The 19,339-nt window shown below is 42.1% G+C and overlaps 1 protein-coding gene across 11 annotated transcripts in view; it reads left to right on the plus strand.

Annotated features, from left to right (window-relative positions):
* tjp1b (tight junction protein 1b) overlaps nucleotides 1-18,013 on the plus strand; it is a 70,303-nt gene extending 52,290 nt beyond the window's left edge. For 9 of the 11 annotated variants that reach the window (XM_026175558.1, XM_026175559.1, XM_026175560.1 and 6 more), the window contains 20 exons: nucleotides 1,305-1,435; nucleotides 1,992-2,097; nucleotides 2,804-2,954; nucleotides 3,561-3,669; nucleotides 3,754-3,973; nucleotides 4,152-4,336; nucleotides 4,418-4,513; nucleotides 4,595-4,677; nucleotides 4,776-4,986; nucleotides 5,099-5,199; nucleotides 5,279-5,629; nucleotides 5,964-6,194; nucleotides 7,230-8,096; nucleotides 8,541-8,632; nucleotides 8,930-9,145; nucleotides 9,254-9,390; nucleotides 10,133-10,604; nucleotides 10,788-11,005; nucleotides 12,290-12,433; nucleotides 16,159-18,013. In XM_026175558.1, the coding sequence (XP_026031343.1) occupies nucleotides 1,305-1,435; nucleotides 1,992-2,097; nucleotides 2,804-2,954; nucleotides 3,561-3,669; nucleotides 3,754-3,973; nucleotides 4,152-4,336; nucleotides 4,418-4,513; nucleotides 4,595-4,677; nucleotides 4,776-4,986; nucleotides 5,099-5,199; nucleotides 5,279-5,629; nucleotides 5,964-6,194; nucleotides 7,230-8,096; nucleotides 8,541-8,632; nucleotides 8,930-9,145; nucleotides 9,254-9,390; nucleotides 10,133-10,604; nucleotides 10,788-11,005; nucleotides 12,290-12,433; nucleotides 16,159-16,253 (4,216 nt within the window). In that variant the 3' untranslated portion in view covers nucleotides 16,254-18,013. The remainder of the gene's footprint in view (nucleotides 1-1,304; nucleotides 1,436-1,991; nucleotides 2,098-2,803; nucleotides 2,955-3,560; nucleotides 3,670-3,753; nucleotides 3,974-4,151; nucleotides 4,337-4,417; nucleotides 4,514-4,594; nucleotides 4,678-4,775; nucleotides 4,987-5,098; nucleotides 5,200-5,278; nucleotides 5,630-5,963; nucleotides 6,195-7,229; nucleotides 8,097-8,540; nucleotides 8,633-8,929; nucleotides 9,146-9,253; nucleotides 9,391-10,132; nucleotides 10,605-10,787; nucleotides 11,006-12,289; nucleotides 12,434-16,158) is intronic. The other 2 variants (XM_026175568.1, XM_026175569.1) reach the window with 2 other exon arrangements.
* Nucleotides 18,014-19,339: the final 1,326 nt, after the last annotated feature.

Genomic DNA, 19,339 nt, shown 5'->3' on the forward strand with positions numbered 1-19,339 from the left:
ACTCTTAAACATGGTGCCATAATTCAAAGCTGTTGCTGAATGGGATTTTTCTGCACTTGGTTATTCCTGTTATACTTCAGCAGCTGGAGAAATCCATACGTTTGGTGCCATTCCCCTATTTGAATATTGAGGATTTGATAAACGAATTATTCGATTTAATGTAGTTCAGTAGAGTTGTTGGGACTTTGACAAACGACTGTATATTCACAGCCCTCAGTCTAAAAGAAGTGATGAATTTGTGTGTTGAAGATCGGTCTTTTGTGTAACAGCAAATTATTAACTGATGGATGTTGCTGTTGATATCAGACATCAATTATTTAGAGACATTTCTTCTCAAGATGAGAGAATCATTTGAATGTGTCACTGGATCTTCTTCTTTTCAATGTTTTGGTGGACAAAACTGCATGTTCACCACAAAGGAAATCGTGACACACAGTAATAAAAGGCCATCTCCAGTTGCCTGTTTTAAGTCGCTCTCTATTTTTTCCTATTAGGCTCATCCTTTCTTGTCATTTTTAATATACAAAAAGCGAAAATCTCTATAATGTTCTAAACAGTGGCACGGGCACACTACCTTGTGTATTTTAGTTAACAGGAAGGAGTTCTTGTGACAGGATGTTATTTGATTTGTTTGTTTGAACCTGATCAGTGATCTGGAACCCTTTCTCTCAGCTCGTGAAGTTGGCAGTTAAGTGCAGCCTGGGATGAAAAGAAGTTTGTTCCTGTCCAGCCAGTTCAAGCAGGATCCTTTGTAGTTACTTTGTCACACAGTCTGTGAACAAAGCAGCTCTCTTCCCAAAAAGTTAGCCATGTGACCAGGAGAGCCACAGATCTATGCCACTGGGAAGCCTGTCTTTATCCCTCCTGTTCCTATCACTTGCTAAGAAATCACAATCAGCATCTGAAGTTTCTGTTTGTCAAAATGCATGGAAATTTGGACATCATATGTCACTGTATATTAGTTTATACAGTAGTTTACGCAATTTTTCTTTTTAAAGGAAGTCAAAGTAAGCTGGTCTAAAGCCAGAGCCTCACAGTGAAATTCACCTGGAGGACAGAACCCACTCTGACACCTTGGATAAGCTGCTCTAAAAATAGAGCACGAAAGACTGGAAAGACAAAGTGATGACCTTCAACACTAAGATGCAGGCGTAGAAAGAAGCTATTCTTAGCAAATGCATGTTCTGTTTAAGAGACAGTTTCATGTTGCCTTGCAGCACTACATCTGCAGAATGCATTATTCATGATCTCGTGCCTCATGTTCTAAAGAGAGGTTATACAAAAACATCTTTTTGCATCTTTAGTCACAGAAGTCGTGACGACGAACGGGCCTCAAAGCCGGCTTCAACACCAGCGAAGCTAGCGGAGGAGGTACCTCTGCCCAAACCGAAGGAGTCAGGAGGCAGAGAGGAGAAACAGCTCCCACCCCTCCCAGGTCAGATGTAAATCAGTCAGCCAGAAAATTACATGTTGGTTTGTATGTCTAAGAATAGTCATTTGTAAATCAGTGTGAATCTTGAGAAACGGTGTGTAATGGCCCTGTCTGTCGTTTGCAGCAGAAAATTTACATGAATTAATGAACTCTTATTCGAAACAGTTATTTTTGCCCTTTTTTGGTTGTTGCGCTTTTAAAAAGTTAGATCCAGACGCCTGCCGAGCCTGGCTGAGTCAGCCTGGAGCCAAGTGAAAATAAACCATATGAGCTGATCGAGCCTGACGTTCCTCCCCAGCCTCCAGCAGTCTGCTGCCTCTCTCTTTGACTTCCTAGCTCAGGACACTGTGTGCCTTGAGTGTGCGTGTGTGCACACAAGAATGTGTGTGATAATATTTTGCTTATATGTATATGCACACTGTTGTTGTTTTTGTTCTTATTCTCACTCATTTTCTGTCTGTGTGAGGGTATTCCTTTGTTTATGATGATGTACAGCCAGTGTTACGTGTTCATCATCTGTCTGCCATAATAACATGAATCCCTGCACATTTGTATTTAGAACCCAAGCCAGTCTATGCTCAGCCCGGACAGCCAGATGTAGACCTGCCTGTCAGTCCTTCTGATGCTCCTGTGCCAACTACTGCCCATGATGATAGCATCCTACGGTAAAGTTTACAATATAGTAATATCCTACACTCTCTCTCTCTCTCTCACACACACACACACACACACACACACACACACACACACACACACACACACACACACACACACACACACACAGCGGGGAAAAAAGTACTTTTGACTACATCAGGAGAGCTGTTATTCAGAAAAATGTTTTAAAATGCTTCCATGCACAGTCTTATCTGTAAAGCGCAGTATCTGCAGGCTTCAGACTGCTCTAAACACTCAGTGGCAGGTTTTTTTTTCTACTCTTGGGTCTCATTAGCCTCAGATAAAAAGGATACCCTAAATGTGGTCATCTCAGAAGTGTAGGTCTGACTGTGAGCACAGCAGCCCCTCCCACCTGCTGTTCACATGTTTTGTTTTCAAGGTACAGCCAGTCGGGAGAAAATACAACAGGGAGGGTGGTCTTGAAGGGAACAGTTAAAAGGGCTTGTGGATTATTTTGAGCTGTGAAGTGTGCTGTAATGAAGATTTGTAGCTGAAAACGAGGGCAACAGGACCCCCATTAATGGTTAGCTGCCAAGTTGAATGAGCAGGACGCGGAGTGATCAGTGGTTGTGTCTGAGAATGTTTACTGTTGTTATTTTTGTTATTAGCAAAAATACTGAAATCTCTTTAGAGAAATCTGGCTGACATTTAAGTCATATCAAAAGAAATGAACTTGGCAATTGTTTTTATTCTCAGGCCAAGCATGAAGTTGGTGAAGTTCAAAAAGGGGGAGAGTGTGGGTCTGCGGCTCGCTGGGGGGAACGACGTGGGCATCTTCGTAGCTGGAGTGCTGGAAGATAGTCCAGCCGCTAAGGAGGGCCTAGAGGAGGGCGACCAAATTCTCAGGGTAAGATTATTTTTAACGTAAGCTGATTGTGAAGTGAGACAAACTGCAACACATATGATGAACAAGAAAGGGGAGCTGTTTAAGTTTGGAGAGAAAAGTGGAAAAAAGGGATAAGCCATTTTGTTTTAACAGTGGGCACATCATAGTGCGTGTAAACAGTAGTGTTTTATGGGAAATGTTTCTGAAACATTCCCTTAAATATTCATGGTGTTATACTCTGGCTGCTCCAAAATTCCTCTATCTTCAAGCTGGTCTCTTAGCAATAGCCCTGAGGGAGCGTACACAAAAACACCGTTTCCTCTCGCTGTGTTTGTCCCATTCCCTCACAGTCGTATATCTCACTGTTTGTTCCTCCTCCTCTATTCTCTGAGTATATTGAGGAATGACTTGACTTCTTGTAGTGCAATAAAACCTGCAGTTACCCAGGCATTTCAGAGAAGAGGAAAAGCTATGCGAACCTCTGTTTAAATGGAGATTTACATTTTCTGAGATGTGCTCCTTGAACAATAAAAGCTTCTGCTTAAACTTGAAAATCCAAAATAAAACATTTTTGTATGAAAACCATAAAAAACATAAACCAGAAACATGCTTTTTTCCAAATTCCAGGTAAATAATGTTGACTTTGCAAACATAATCCGAGAGGAGGCGGTGCTCTTCCTCCTGGACCTTCCTAAGGGTGAAGAGGTCACCATTCTAGCCCAAAAGAAGAAAGATGGTAAAGGAAGTGAAAAGAGAACTAAGAATTATCTAATAAGCTGATTGGTTTGCTGATACTGACTTAACGCTCTGTACTGTTCAGTATATCGGCGGATTGTGGAATCAGATGTTGGTGACTCTTTCTACATCCGGACACACTTTGAGTATGAGAAGGAATCGCCGTATGGTTTGAGCTTTAACAAGGGCGAGGTGTTCCGTGTGGTGGACACTCTCTACAACGGCAAATTAGGCTCCTGGCTGGCTATTCGCATTGGCAAGAACCATCAGGAGGTGGAGAGGGGCATCATCCCCAACAAAAACAGGTGAAAGCATCCCTTCTCATCTCCTTTCGAGTTGTAGTTAGTGTGTGTGTGTGTGTGTGTGTGTGTGTGTGTGTGTGTGTGTGTGTGTGTGTGTGTGTGTGTGTGTGTGTGTGATGTCTTTGTGTACTGGCAGTGTTGATATTAGTCCTAATGACAGTATCTCTGCTTTTGTCTACAGAGCAGAGCAGCTCTCCAGTGTGCAATACACTCTCCCCAAAACAGCAGGTGGAGACAGGGCTGACTTCTGGAGGTTCCGTGGTCTTCGCAGTTCAAAGAGGAACCTGAGGAAGAGCCGAGAGGATCTTTCTTCACAGCCAGTCCAAACAAAGTTCCCAGCTTATGAAAGAGTTGTGCTGAGAGAGGGTGAGGTGTCTGTTAGCCCTTTTAAGAGTAACAGCACAGTTTTTTTTAAGTCTGTTAATGGTTTCTTTTCTCGTTGTGCAGCTGGCTTCCTAAGACCGGTTGTAATATTTGGACCTATTGCTGATGTTGCTCGTGAAAAGCTTTCCAGAGAAGAGCCAGATCTTTTTGAGCTTGCAAGTATGTCAGTAAACTGCATAAAACACATTTAGTACTCAAGAAAATGTATTTGTCTTAAAATTGTCTCACCTCATTTCCTAGAGAGTGAACCGAGAGATGCAGGAACAGACCAGCGTAGTTCAGGAATAATTCGTCTTCACACTATCAAGCAGATCATCGACAGAGTGAGCTCTTTATGATACATGCATAGATTTTAAAAATAATATATAATTGTTTGTGTGCGTGCATTTGTTAAAAATAACTCTTTCTTTTCTTAATGAAGGACAAACATGCTGTACTGGACATCACTCCAAATGCTGTGGACAGGCTGAACTATGCTCAGTGGTACCCGATTGTAGTCTTCCTAAATCCCGATAACAAACAGGGTGTGAAGAACATGAGGACCAGGTTGTGTCCAGAGTCCAGGAAGAGTGCCAGGAAGCTCTATGAGCGAGCCATTAAACTGAGGAAGAATAATCACCACCTGTTCACCAGTAAGTGGGAGAGAGTTATAAAAATACCAGTAAATGAAAAAATGTAAATTGTCTTTTTTTTTAACATGCTTTGTTCTTAATGAGCTGCCTGTAATGTAAACTATTCTCTTAGCGACCATCAACTTGAACAATATGAACGATGGTTGGTATGGAGCGCTAAAGGAAACCATCCAGCAACAGCAGAACCAGCTGGTGTGGGTGTCAGAGGGCAAGGTGAGTCTATTCTGCTGCGCTGAACACCATTACTGTGAATAAATGAGCCATCAGGTGACGGTTTCTCTGCTCTATTCAGGCGGATGGTACTACAGAGGATGACTTGGATATCCATGATGACCGCTTGTCCTACCTTTCAGCACCAGGTAGTGAATACTCAATGTATAGCACAGACAGCCGCCACACTTCTGACTATGAGGACACAGACACAGAAGGTGGAGCATACACAGACCAGGAATTAGATGAGACTTTGAATGATGAGGTGGGTCTGCCCACGGAGCCTGCCATCACCCGCTCCTCAGAGCCTGTGCGAGAAGATCCTCCTGTAATTCAGGACACCCCTGGTTACCCTGGATACCAGCACCCCGTGCAGCCTGACCCAGCCAATCGCATAGACCCTGCTGGGTTCAAGATGGCTGCTCCGCAGCAGGTAAAGTTCATATCTGGCATTGCAGACAGGCTTTGCCTTTCAAAGATGGATGCATGGGTGAAATTATATGACTGAAGAGCAGAGGAATTACTCCTTTGTATTTAGTGATGTGTCCTGACCTTTTTGTTAAGATTAAAAGTTTCTTGACTAAGTAATGAATATTTTTAGAAGCTACTGGTATGTTATCGATTCTAATCACATTTCTGCAAGCGATTTCTCTGGCTGGTGTAAAACTGATTCAGTGTAAGGAAGAAGATCACGGTGTTGGGGTAAGCTGTACTTTCTGTGCCCTTGGCAGGCTGTATTATAAATGTCTCTTAACAATACTTCACAGCAAGGTGAGGCTGCTGTGCCCATGCCCTCGTTGCCTCCGACGTCGGTAGCAACCCCTGCTGCTGAGCAGTCTGTACAGCTAGAGGGTGTGCACCTAGAGGAGCCGCCTGCTGCAGCCGCAGCTCCTCAGGCTGACTCACTTAGCAGCCCCAGCCCTGCCCCTGAGCTTATTCAGCCCCCACCACCACCACATGAACCCCACCCGTCTGGACTGCCTGGTCCAGAACCAAAGGTACCCGCTGTTTCACCAGCCACTCGGACCGGGCCTGGGCCCCAGCCTGCTGTTTTAACTGCCTGTCTTCTCACACATGCTTTCCACTTGCTCTCTGCATGACACGCCCACACTGTGTGACTCACTGAGCCCACTGTGTGCCTCTGGCTTCCAGAGAAAATGTGTGACAGACTAGTCCACATGCACCACAGTGGGCTGGGAGACCAGAAGGACTGGTACATCTGAGTCTTTGACCAGGGTGAAGACATCCACAACCAGCCCTAACTGTTGCCTTACTTCCTTTGCATGGCTCCTAATGTTTTTTGGGTTCCTTTCAGCTTCAACTTTTCTTCTGTAGATGAAAAATAGTGTCACAGTAGCATCGTAGTGGGTAGATGTGTCGTCTGTCGTAGTGCCAGTAGTTTGACATTGCATTATATGCAAACTGAATGTTTTTTGCATGATGAAAGCTAACCTGCAGACAGTACTCTTGGTAATAAATTCCTTTCAATGAGCAATTCTCCCTATGGAAAAACAAACTTGCATCTGCACACTGCATTATGTCTCTCTTGTGTAGTTACGCCCTCTGTATATGCCAACAGATCAACCTTCCATAGGAAGTACTGTAACTAGATTTGCTGTCTACAGGCTACACATCATTTGTTTGAAACGAGGCCTTTCAGAAATGTACAAATTACTTGCTAGTGTGCCATTTATCAAACTTTAAAGATGTAAAATTCACTTGTGTTTATATGGATAACCACCATTCTTGAAAGGCATCTTGTCAAACAGGCATTCAGAACTGTTTTTAATAATGGGAAAAGGTTTGCCTGAGTAAATGCACTTTGACTTAATCTTGGTTTAATTCATCGGTTGAGAGATTTTCTTTGGTTAATGTTATTGTTAAACTTTTCAAGGTTTTAGTTTATTTCCTGTTAATTAATTTAATCTTAATCTGGTGTTGGGAGAATACTGGCTGCCTTCTGTCCTGCAGCACTGGTTTGTTAAAAGTTTGCAATGGGATGGATCCATTCATTTAATTCTTTTTCTTCACAGATGTACAAGAAAGATCTTTACAATATGGAGGACCCTGTGCGAATCAACCATAGCCTAAAGCAGTCTATGAGCTATAGTCACCAGCCGCCGTACCAGGACAAACAGCCATACCGCGAATACGACCACCCGCCTTACGGATATGATGGAGGCGGCTACACGGAACCAAAGCCTCACAACACTGATTCTCACCTGCACTACGACAACCGTGTGCCTCATTACAACGAACAGTGGCCCCCCTATGACCAGCAGACCTCGTCCTCCCAGCCCGCAGGGTACCAGCCGGGCCACCAGCAACCCATGGGCTACAATCCCCGGTCCCCCTATGAGGATGGACCGGGAAGGGACTACAGCCCCCCTCAGCCACGCTATGATGAGGCCCCACCAGTGGGCTATGATGGCAGACCTCGCCACAGTAAACCTGGACCGATTCGTTACGATGAGCCCCCTCCACCACCTCTCCCTCCGGCAGGCTACGATGCACGTTCCCCATATGAAGCAGAGACCCACAGCTTCCCCATTAACTCCCCTCGATCACCAGAGCCTTCGAAGCAGTATTATGGTGACTCTGGTCTGAGGTCGACCTACATGCCTGGGCCTCCAAACCGGGGTTTTAAGCCAGGGATGCATGATGCTATGAGAAACTCTGAACCCACCATTCCTCCACCTAAACCAGAAGCCCTGCCCTCCCCAGGCGATCCAGCAATCACCCCAGGGTCCAAACCTCCTCCACCTCCACCCCAGGAAGACCTGGATGAGGACCCAGCCATGAAACCACAGTCAGTGCTCAACAGGGTCAAGATGTTTGAGAATAAACGGTCGGTTTCTATGGACAGGGCTAAAGAGGGAGGTGATTCATCAGTACTCCGGGTATGTTTATCTCACCTTAGTTACAATAAGGATTCTGGCTCAGTAACGCAACAACGTTAAAAACTTGATGTTAGAACTCTGTATTAACTTCATCACATTTCAAATATTTGCATTTGTATTGCTAACAGCAAACTGGTTAGAGTCCTAGTTTAAATACAGATAGCTATAATCTTGAATAAAAATCCTATTTAAAAAAACATTTATGTATGATAATAAAATATACAAGGTAGGGTGTAAATGGAGTCCAACAGGATATGGTATGTTATGTTTCATTGATATGTAGTTATCTTGAAAACGCAAGCTTGTTTATATGAGATTTTTCTTCCTTTTTTTTTTTTTTGTCTGAACAATTTTACATCTTTCAGGCACAATGATAGATATGTGTGCAAAATCTAAATCTAATGCAAGAATCACTAAAGCAGAGGCCCATGTTTGTTTTTTCAGCCTGCAGATATTCCTAAGCCTGTGATGGCACCTGGACCAGTCCTTAAAGCCAATTCCCTCAGCAACCTAGAGCAGGAGAAGTCCTCCTATAGGTATGTAACCCTCGCTGCAAAACCCCAGACTACAGGGTAGGTGAGTGAAGGACAGTCGCTCATAAGATCCTTGAAAAGGAGTCTTAGAATTCATTTGTTGTAGTTTGAGCTCCATCTAGTGGATGCCGCAAGCCCTGTAGGTTAGCCTCAGTGTCATTGGCTGCCTGAGCTGCCCAGCTGTAAAGATTCATATTGATTTCAAAGATATCTGATAAATTAATCTCATAGACTCTACTTTAAGTTAGTGTACAGTTTCTGATTTGCCTCAATCATTCTGCTGTTTGTCTTTTTCTGCAGGGCTCCTGAACCACAGAAGCCCCACACCAAGCCCCTGGATGATGTAGTCCGTTCCAACCACTATGACCCAGATGAGGATGAGGAATACTACAGAAAGCAATTGTCCTACTTTGATCGTCGCAGCTTTGACAGCAAGGCCATGGGCCAGCCCGCTCCTGGCATTAACCGCTTCCATGATCTGCCCAAACCACCTCAGCTATCCTACCCATACAACAGGTATAACAGCTCAGCCTGTGCCAAAAGTGCTGCCTGTTGTACAACATTTCTCAGGTTTTAAGTCATCACAGCTGTTGAATAATAATTGTTTGTGCCATCTAACTGCAGAGTTGAGTCTGTGGAGAAAGTGAGTCCAGTGGAAAAAAGATACGATCCTCTGCCACAAATCAGTCCCTCTTCACAGTATGGGCCCCCGGCCTCCGCCATTCCACCCGCCACACTCCCCAAACTCAGTCCTGGCGATGGTAAGCTTCCTAAACTTTCTGCTGGCCTTCAAACCTTCGTCTGTACGTTATTACATGAATAACATACACATGACATGAATTATATCTGTGCCATGACATGCTTTCTCCAATAAGCTTTGCCTTTTTTGGCCACTTTTTTTCTTCTGTTCTCATATACAGTCATATACATATCTTCATATTTCTTTTCCTACTGTTTCCAGTTGCTTCCTCTCACATCTTTTTGTTTGTTCTTAAATTGATTTCTTAAACAAGACCGTGGTTTCCAAACTAGCATTGGTTGTCTAGAATGTTTTGGGGTTTGTTTGTTTGTTTTAGCCTTTTTTTTTTCTTTTGTGCACACATGCATTATAAAGTAAACATAGTGCCTCCTGCTACTGCTACCTCTTTGTGTTAATGTAATTTTGTAGGACTGTCCCTGAAGTGATAATGGCTTTAAAAAAAAAGACTTTTCTCTCTCTCCCTGTGAGATCAGACTGGCTGCATGGTAGTCAGACCAGAACTGTAAGCAAAACTATCTGTGGCAGGACCTTTTTTTGCTTGTTGCTGATGAAAGATCTCTACTGAGTGTCAAAGCTCGGCACAGTTCTGTAAATCTAGCAAAAAAATCTTGATTTTGCTCATTTGTTGGTAGTAGCTAAACTCTTCAGTACATATAGAAAGTACATAACTGTATATATAATCTCTTGTGTATGTTTAATCAAGACTGTATTTAAATTACTTGATTTATTATATCCTCTTTCAGCTAACTCCGTACCTGAACCATTGACCTCACCCAATCCTAAACCTGAGCTGACAACTCTTAGGCCGACCAGTAGGGATGAACCCACACCTGGCAGTTACCTGCCCCCGAGGGGCCTTCCCGACAAATCCCCGGTCAATGGCACTGATGCAGCACCCCCCAAAACCCTGAGCACTCCTGCACCAACTAGCTATAACCGCTACGTCCCGAAGCCTTACACCAGTGCAGCCCGACCCTTTGAGCGCAAGTTTGAGAGTCCCAAGTTCAACCACAATCTGCTGCCCAATGACACACAGGTGAAGACGGACCTCCTCAGCAAGCCCAGTGTGGTGAGCAACAGTAGTGGGAAACCTCAGTTGTCACCGCAGCCCCTTGATCACGACAGTGGCCTAGACACTTTCACACGCACTATAGACAACAGGCCCAAATACCAGCACAATAACATCAACGCCATTCCCAAGGCCATCCCTGTAAGGTAAGACATGTTCTCACCCCTAGTAGCATTGAATTCTCAGAGAAAGTAATTACTGAGCTGCTGAGAAAGGGAGAGAAACTTGTTTGTGCACAGGGGGTTTGCTCTCATGCCCTCTGCTGTACATTATTCTCTGCCTACACTGATTTGACTGATGATGTTCTCCTCTCTGCTTCTGTCCCTCAGCCCCAGTGCACTGGATGATGACGATGAAGATGAAGGGCACACAGTGGTGGCCACTGCCCGTGGAATATTCAACTGTAACGGAGGGGTCCTGAGTTCTATTGAGACGGGCGTCAGCATCATCATCCCCCAGGGTGCGATCCCGGAGAGTGTCGAGCAGGAGATTTACTTCAAGGTGTGCCGGGACAACAGTATCCTGCCCCCCCTCGACAAGGAGAAAGGTCAGTTCCTCAGTGCTGGATAGAGATCCTCCCTAACCTAGATTTATCAACTTGTGAGATGGTACAGAATCTGAGGAAACTGGTGAAGGTTGTGAAATGTTGACTGTAGTAGTGCAGGGGCTTTGTCTTCCTAGATGAGAATAAAGTTTTTCAAGCTATGCATTTTAAGTGATGTAAGGCTTGGTGATGTGTTTGCCCATGGAAGCAAACACACACTTCTTACCACCTTATGCATCACTAAGAAAACTAGTCTCATGAATTGAAAATTGAAAAATGATTTCTGTATTACTGAATATAGATGTTTTCCTCTAGATCACGGTAGGCAACTCCAGGCCTCGAGTGCCGGTGTCCTGCAGGTTTTAGATCCCACCCTGGGTTAACACACCTGAATCAAATTACCAGACCTCTGGAGAACTTCAAGAAATGCTGAGGAGTCATTTAGCCCTTTAAATCAGCTGTGTTGGATCATGGACACATCTAAAACCTCCAGGACACCGGCACTCGAGGCCTGGAGTTGCCTACCCTTGCTCTAGATCACATTAGTCTGGAGAGAATGCCTGCCACCTCTGAAAAACTCTCTGGTCCCCAGTGATCAATTACATTACTTAGTGGGTTTGTGTGGAGAGCTGTTTTGGGGTATGTATTTGTTTGTTCTGGTGCCCTGGTGGTGGTGGTGGGGCCTGCCTTGTGGTGTGGGGCCTGGCCCGGATGGCTGGCCTTTTTTTTGGGGGGGGGGTCCTGGTATGAGATCTAGGGCCCTGGTGCCCGGGGTTGCCCCACATGGGGATGTCCTGCCTGTGCTTTGTGATTTCTGGGGTACCTGCAGACAGTTTGAAGGTTGTTCAGTTGAGAGAACACTTGTCACTTGGCTGTGGTCTGGATTGGGAATTGCTTGTCTGGGACTCAGGCAGACTGAGTGGGTGACTGAGACTTCTCTGTGAGGTGCAAACAGTGGGTGCTTCTGCTTGCTTTGAGTACCCGTTTGTATTTTATATGTTTTTTTGTATTTATGTGAGCTGTCAGACATGAAAAGCTTAAAAAACAAAGTTTAAGTTTTGCTTTTCTTGGATAGTTGTAGAAATTCTCTTTGAGTTTCAAAACCAATATAGAAACTACTACAGAAAAAAGACCCTGAACTAGATAGGGAAATAAACAGTGGTTATACTGGTGGTTACACACTTTTAAACAAGCATATATTTCTTATTTACTACGATGGCCTAATAACAGACTATTAAATCGGGTGTTTGGTTTGTGAAGTTTAACTCTGGTTGTATATCTGTGCAGGAGAAACGCTGCTTAGTCCGCTGGTGATGTGTGGCCCACATGGACTCAAGTTCCTGAAGCCGGTGGAGCTGCGCTTACCTCACTGTGCGTCAATGACCCCTGATGGTTGGTCTTTTGCTCTAAAATCCTCCGACTCCTCGTCGGGTATGCTGTCCTCTCTCTGTCCTTTTGGGGTCTGTGTGCAGACTTTGGTGTTCAGCAAAGCGAGTTCATTGCTTTCTGAATCAGTTTAACACTCACATCTGTTTTCTGTTTCCCCCCCCTCACCTTTTTATCATGCATGTGCTGTTTGTCGGTGGTGTTATTTATTTTGGGCTCTCTGTTAGTTCCAATTAGTTATATGAACTATAAACAGACATAAAGAGCTAGTATTTTTAATCTTGAAAATCTTACCAGCTGACTCTGAATCAGTTTTCCGACAGAAGCGGTTCCACATCCAGTTTAGTGTGGATGAAGGTGCTGCTGTAGACAAACACAAAGTCTGTGGGTTGGATGACATTATAAAACTATCATTAGACTAGGGCTGCCACGATTAGTCGACTAGTCACGATTACGTCGACTATCAAAATCGTCGACGACCAATTTAATAGCCGACGTGTCGTTTGAAGCTTTGTAAGATCACAAAAGACGCAGGAATAAGTAGTAGGATTTAAGAGTGTAATAACGGACTGAAACAGAAGATGGCAGCACTGCATGTACAAGGATGCCAGCTGCCGTTAAACCCTGAAGAAGAAGCTGCATCCCAGAATTCATAGCGCAGCCCAGTGCGGCCCTGCTCAGTTTCCAACAACGGCGGCAGCTAGTTAGTTTTAATATTACTCTTATTATTCTTTCTGGGTCACAAAATAAACGTTTAACATGTTTTCAGAATGTAGCTGTGTAAACCTCAAATATCTGCTCAGTTTATCAAGACACCACATATTTTCAAAAGCGCTCCGACGTTTTCGGAGACGTCTGTTACCCACCAGCTCGATAGCGAGCCGGGGTTCAAGGCTCACTAGAGCTGGAGAGAACACTGGACTCCCGGCAAATCGTTTTCAAACCCACCGCCGTCTTTCACTACTCAGGTTAAATATGATATACAAGTCACTTGGATAACTTAAAAATGTTATTGTTTGGATTTTTTTTTAAAGTATTTTACTTGTTCCTGAGTAAATCGGTTTGGCTGAGATTAAAGTTATAGTTTTTACACAGCTGAATAAACGTCAAGCAGACAGCTGATTATCAGAAGTGTGAGATGCTCGAGAATTTACTCCGGTGTCCTGTTATATTTTAGATAGCAAGGAGCAGACGGCTGAGTTTATTAAACTCCACTGAAACAATCTGCAAATTTGATTAAAATTTAATAAACTATCATCTTATCTTTATTTTTAGTTAGCACATGCCTTAAACACTTCAAGCTGTAAGCTAATGATAGTTATATAAGCGCAGATGCATGCTGGTGCAATAAGCTGTACGTTTTACATCCAATGGATGCATGATCTGATTAGTCGACTAATCGCAAAAATAATTGTTTGTGGCAGCCCTACATTAGACCAAACGTTAACATCGCTGGCCACAAACAATTCACTTTGATCTTAAGTGGGCCATACCAATAAAACTTACCTCTGTTTAACTACACATTTAATGTCTGTGATGTCCTATTATAATTTTTAAAAATGGTAATTTCAGCAGTATTTCTCAGTTTTTCTACAACATCATAAAAAGCTGCTGCAATAAATGAAAGTAATCTGTTAGCACAACTTTTGCAAATAATAAATATGTAAAATAACAGTAGCATAAATGTCGATTGGAGAGGTCTTTATCAGTAGGAAGAGCTGTGAAATGTGTGAAAAGTTAAAAGTAAAAAATTCATGCTGTCTTTCACATTTTCCAAAGCCATCCAGTGCACCTCATTGGAGTCTTTGATTCGAGCCCTTATGTTTGAGGCCCCTGGTCTAAACTGTTAGATAAGAAGTGATACCAGTGATACTGGATTTCTATTCGTTTGGAGCCAACACCCAATATACATTAATTAAAAGGAATTATTAAAGGAGCTGGCATCATTATGTTTGGATGTCTCCATAATTGTGAAAACTGAGAGTTGTGTACTATAGAAAACGAGTGCTTTTCTCCTGATGCTTTTCTCGAAAGTATAATGAGCACGTGTCCGACCATATCAAGCAGATACATACCAAATATGAGCTCACGACCACACATTGAACTTTTCTTTGAGGAAAATTCCAAACAGGACCTCATTCCAGCTGCTTATTTTGGATGGATTTGCTGCTTTTCCTATGGAATATTAAACAGGATTTCTCAGAAATGTTTAAATTTTACAGTTACAGAACAAATGCCCACTTGTTTGATTCTTGGTCTTCATTTGCTGAATTTTTATGTTTAATGTCACAGTTTGTGATGTTTTGCATGCCAGATAAGTGTTGTGACCAGTAAAAAGATGTTTTATGAAATGAAAGAAATTTATAGGCATGTTAACTGATCTAGTTTCAGAAACCTTTACATGAGTATCCTATCATCTATACTGTGACTGTACTTAAATTCAGATGTGAGTCAAGATGTAGGAAATAGGGTAATGTTTTATAATCAAGGTATAAGGTAAGTGCTTGGGAGATCTTGTGTTTAAGTATAATCTATTGAGAAGTAGGGCTGTTCGATATATTGAAATATATCGGATGACGATATAAAAACGTCTATCGTTTCATTTTACGCTATCGTTTGTTTCGTGGTGTCGCAAAATAAACTCTACGGCAATATTTTTTCATTATTTTGATGGTCACTGTAGTGGTTATATTAATTTCTTAAAGTTCTCTCTTTCTCTTATATGTAATATAACCATACTACTGATGGACAAGCGCCTGTTTTTATGCGTTGTCGTTAGCAACAGCGACGGTAACACCTTCATGTGTCCGCTTGTTTATGTTCCACATAAACCTTTCACAATAAAGCTCAAGATCCTGTTGAGACTTTTCAAAATAAACTGAATCACGTGAAAGAGCAGATTATTTACAGATGAGAAGTAAAAAAGAGCCGCCAAGTGCTAAAAAATAAACCTTAGACTCAAACATTAGAAAAGGCTTTTCCCCGCAGCACGCCGTGTAATAAATACTCACAAAGAAAACGGCGGCCGTTACAACTTATGTCTAAAAATGTATAGTTTCATGCATCTGTTAAAACACTCGACTCCATGACGCGCAGCTGGAAACATTTCATGCAAGTCGAGCTGCCCGAGATTCACAGAATTTACAGAAAATGTTACATTTTTGTGATTTATATCGTTATTGGGACGATAGAAGTCTTATATCGGGATATGAGATTTTGGTCAGCGATTTTGCAAAATGCCCAGACCAGCCCCTCACTGAGCAGTTGAACAGGTGCACCTAATGAAGTGGCCAGTCGGTGTATATTTAGACACACACTCAGGGTTCTTGCTTTTAGTAAACTTTTCTTATTACTAAAGTAATTATTTTTTGATTTAAAAATGACAGTAAGGACTTCAAATCAAATCACTTTTCAAATCAAATCAGATCACGAGGCAGCACGTAGACACTAACTTGGCGCTGAATGCTTTTACAAAGGCCAGCCAGGTGTACATGACCTTTCAACTGAAGTCCTGCTAGTTTGGTTGCTTCTAAATTCATGTGTGGAATAAGTATGTTGAAATTCATTAAATTAAGTACTACTTAATTACATGCACTCATCTGAGGAACATAAATTCATGAAACACCCTTCATTAATTTGTGCACTATCATTTGAAATCACCAGCCTTTGCATTTTTATTAAATCGCGTGTTTCGAGTACCTTCAGTTTCAGTTTTCTGTATTTTAAAGCTGCTCTCCATCAGCTGACGTCACGTCTCTTGTTCCCCGCAGGTGATCCCAAAACTTGGCAGAACAAATCTCTCCCTGGAGACCCAAACTACCTGGTGGGTGCAAACTGTGTGTCTGTGCTCATTGACCACTTCTGAAGAGGGCAACAGCTGGCCTGTTACTGAATGTGATAAAGCAGGGGACCCGAGTCTCCCCTGCCGTGCCCACTCCACGGTGCAAAATGCTTGATGAAGTATGAACTCAAACTCACGTTGTTTACTGTGCCCAAAATTTAAAAAAACTTAAAAAAACACACACAAGGAGAGTCAGAGTCCAGCATCCCCAAGGCTGTACTCCTCCTTTCTTTTCTTTCTTTCTTTTTTTTGGTTTGGTGCTTACAAGGCTTGCAAAAAATAAAGATGAAAACGTTATTTAAACAAAAGGAACTGGAGTTGGAATGCATGACCAGTGCCACAGACTGAATAATCACATTTTGACATTTTTAGCTAATTTTGTAAAGGTTCAGAGCGGTGGAGGAGGTAAAAACAAAACAAAAGAGGATAATTTTGAAAACTTGTTTAATATTGCAGTTTGATTTTTGCATACTGTAAAAATAAAAACAAAAATAAAACAACAACTCACAAACAGCAAAGTTTGTATATGCAAAACTTTTGTTTGTGAGTTCTGTGGTCATGCGTTTCACTCATGATGGATCTCTGAGGACTTGAGAAATTGCTCAGCGTGACTCATGAAGACGTAGGCATCATCGAGATTTAAACAAAAAAAAAAACTAATGAAGAATGAAGGTTAAGTATTAGTATCAGACACCCGCTCGTCCAGCGGGGTTCTCTCTGTTTCAAACGTGTTTTTTGTAGAAATGTTTTACCGTAGATAAATATACTGACTTGATTTTACAAACTCCTGCTGTCTAGAGATCTATGCATGTGCTATGACTCAGGTTCAGAAGCCTGCTACTACTAAGTTCAACACATGAGAAATCCCATCGTACACTGCAAGCAGTGATGCCTTATCTGCATATTAACTTTTCAGTGAAACTTTAAAACATCGGTTCCTTCAGTTGTAGCGATCACTACGGAAGAAGCAGAAGAAGAAGAAAAAGAAGTTGTCGTCGTTGTCTCTGCATTTTCTCCTAAAAACGGTGAACTCGGATTTAGCACACGAGAATAATTGAGACTGGTGAAAAAGGTATGCTTTCTTTTACTGCTATGCATATGAAGTCTGAGGAAATACAAAAAAACAAAACAACAAGCTAGAAGATGTTTAAGTTGTGGCTGTACATAATGCTAGCATATGGCCTTGGTTCTCTGTAAATGAACTTTTGTACATCTTTGTTATTTTGTATAAAAGAGAAAACGTTTGTTTAAAAAAGAGAAAGCGGTTACATTGGTTATGTTTGTATTCTGGTTATACCCCTGAGCCTTGGAACTGACATAAGCAGTAATAAGTCCGACTTTTCTACCAACGTATACAAACACGTACACACATTACAAACATACACACTACTTAAGGCATTTTTAACTGTCAGAAAACTTTTTATTCTTATTTACAAAATAGAGAAGTGCTCGGTTTAAATGATTTTAAAAGACGTATTTGAGGGGGGCTGCTGTGAAGAGTGGTCCCTTCCTTTCTTTGTGATACTGGATGCTGTATTGTGTGCCCTGAAATGTATTTTTGTACTAAGACAATTTATTATGGCACATCAGTACTATTTTTCTTTTGATATGACAACACTGCTTCAACCCGACACTAGTTTTTTGGTTTTTTTCCCCGTGTGGCTGACATTCTTTTTATTTATTTTGATTTTACTTTCATTTGTTTTCCTTTGCAACACATTTCTAAGTATACCACTGTATTACTAAATAAATTCATTTATAAAGTAAACGCTGCCCAGATTCCACTGTTGTGTTGTTTCCCACGTCTTTTTAGATAGCGACACAGCAACACCAGTTTATTTTCTGCCAAATGGATCCGAGATGATTCCCGCGAGGGTTCAGGAGTTGGCGGCTGTTTTTTGAAATAATTTATTGCTCAGTTTTGAGTTTTCTGCGCCTGCCTGCTAAAATGTTCCATCTGTAAATGTAGTGAGACGTTGGGGTGGGTTACTGTTCACACAGCGAGCTTAACTCCCTGTACTGGATTTTCTGGATTTTTGCATATCAGGAAAAAAATCAATAAGAAGGCAAGTCAAAACATGTTTCTAGAAATGTTTGCATGTTTACTAAATGATTTGTAGAAACCCTTTAAGCAGCATTTAACACTGAGCACATCTGCAGCCTTTGGACTGCTGGATTTGAGGAACTTCTCGTCTCCTATTTGACAGGAAGCATCTGTTTACCATCTTCCCCAGCCTAGGTTTTCTTCAAGGACACTTTGGCTATATTTATCCTTTTCTAGATTATGTACACTCATAGCACCATCCCACCACTGCCTTATTGCATTATGAGGGTTTTATCAGGAATCCAGTGACAAGTGCTGTTGATCAGAGTATTTTTGGAATTCGACTCATAAGATCGAGAATCTGTGTGCTGTGAGTTTGAATGCTGTTTAGTAAACTCAAAGTAGGTTGTCAAACTGAATTCATAATCCATTCCCTTCACATACAAGGTCTTTAATAATCAGGCGCCATTTTATCTTAAAGACCCCATAATACCATACCCACCACTCTACAGCAGTTCACTCAGACTGCGGCCTCAGTTGTTGTTCTTATCATATTTAAAAGTAGAAAAGCAGCCCCTTCAGCTTCCAGGCTCCTCTTCTGTGGAACCAGCTCCAAGTTTGGATTCATCAGACAGACACAATCTCTCCTTTTAACATTTGATTAAACTTTACTTTGTGATAATGTAGATCGTTGGCGCTGGATCAGGTGACCCAGAATCCTGTCTACACTGCAATAGGCCCAGGCTGCTCGAGGCTATCCATGATGCAATGAGTGTTCATTCACCTTCTTTTCCCCTCACTGTGTTTTATACACCTCTCTGCATTTAATCATTAGTTGTTAATAATCTCTTCCACAGCATGTCTTTACCTTACAAAAATGGAGCGCTTTGACTCAACTGTTGTGATTTGGCTCTATATAAATTCAACTTGAACTGAATATTACTCTGAAGGCCTGAGTGATGGAGCTGTGGAGATGGCAGGTTTTTTTTTCCTGCAGCAGTTTAGCTGCAGTCAGGATGGAGTGAACGTTTGGTCTCCTCATTCAGTCAGCTTTCTGGATCCATCA

Source organism: Astatotilapia calliptera, chromosome 7, assembly GCF_900246225.1.
Source record: "Astatotilapia calliptera chromosome 7, fAstCal1.2, whole genome shotgun sequence".
In the NCBI taxonomy this organism is placed as follows: Eukaryota; Metazoa; Chordata; class Actinopteri; order Cichliformes; family Cichlidae; genus Astatotilapia; species Astatotilapia calliptera.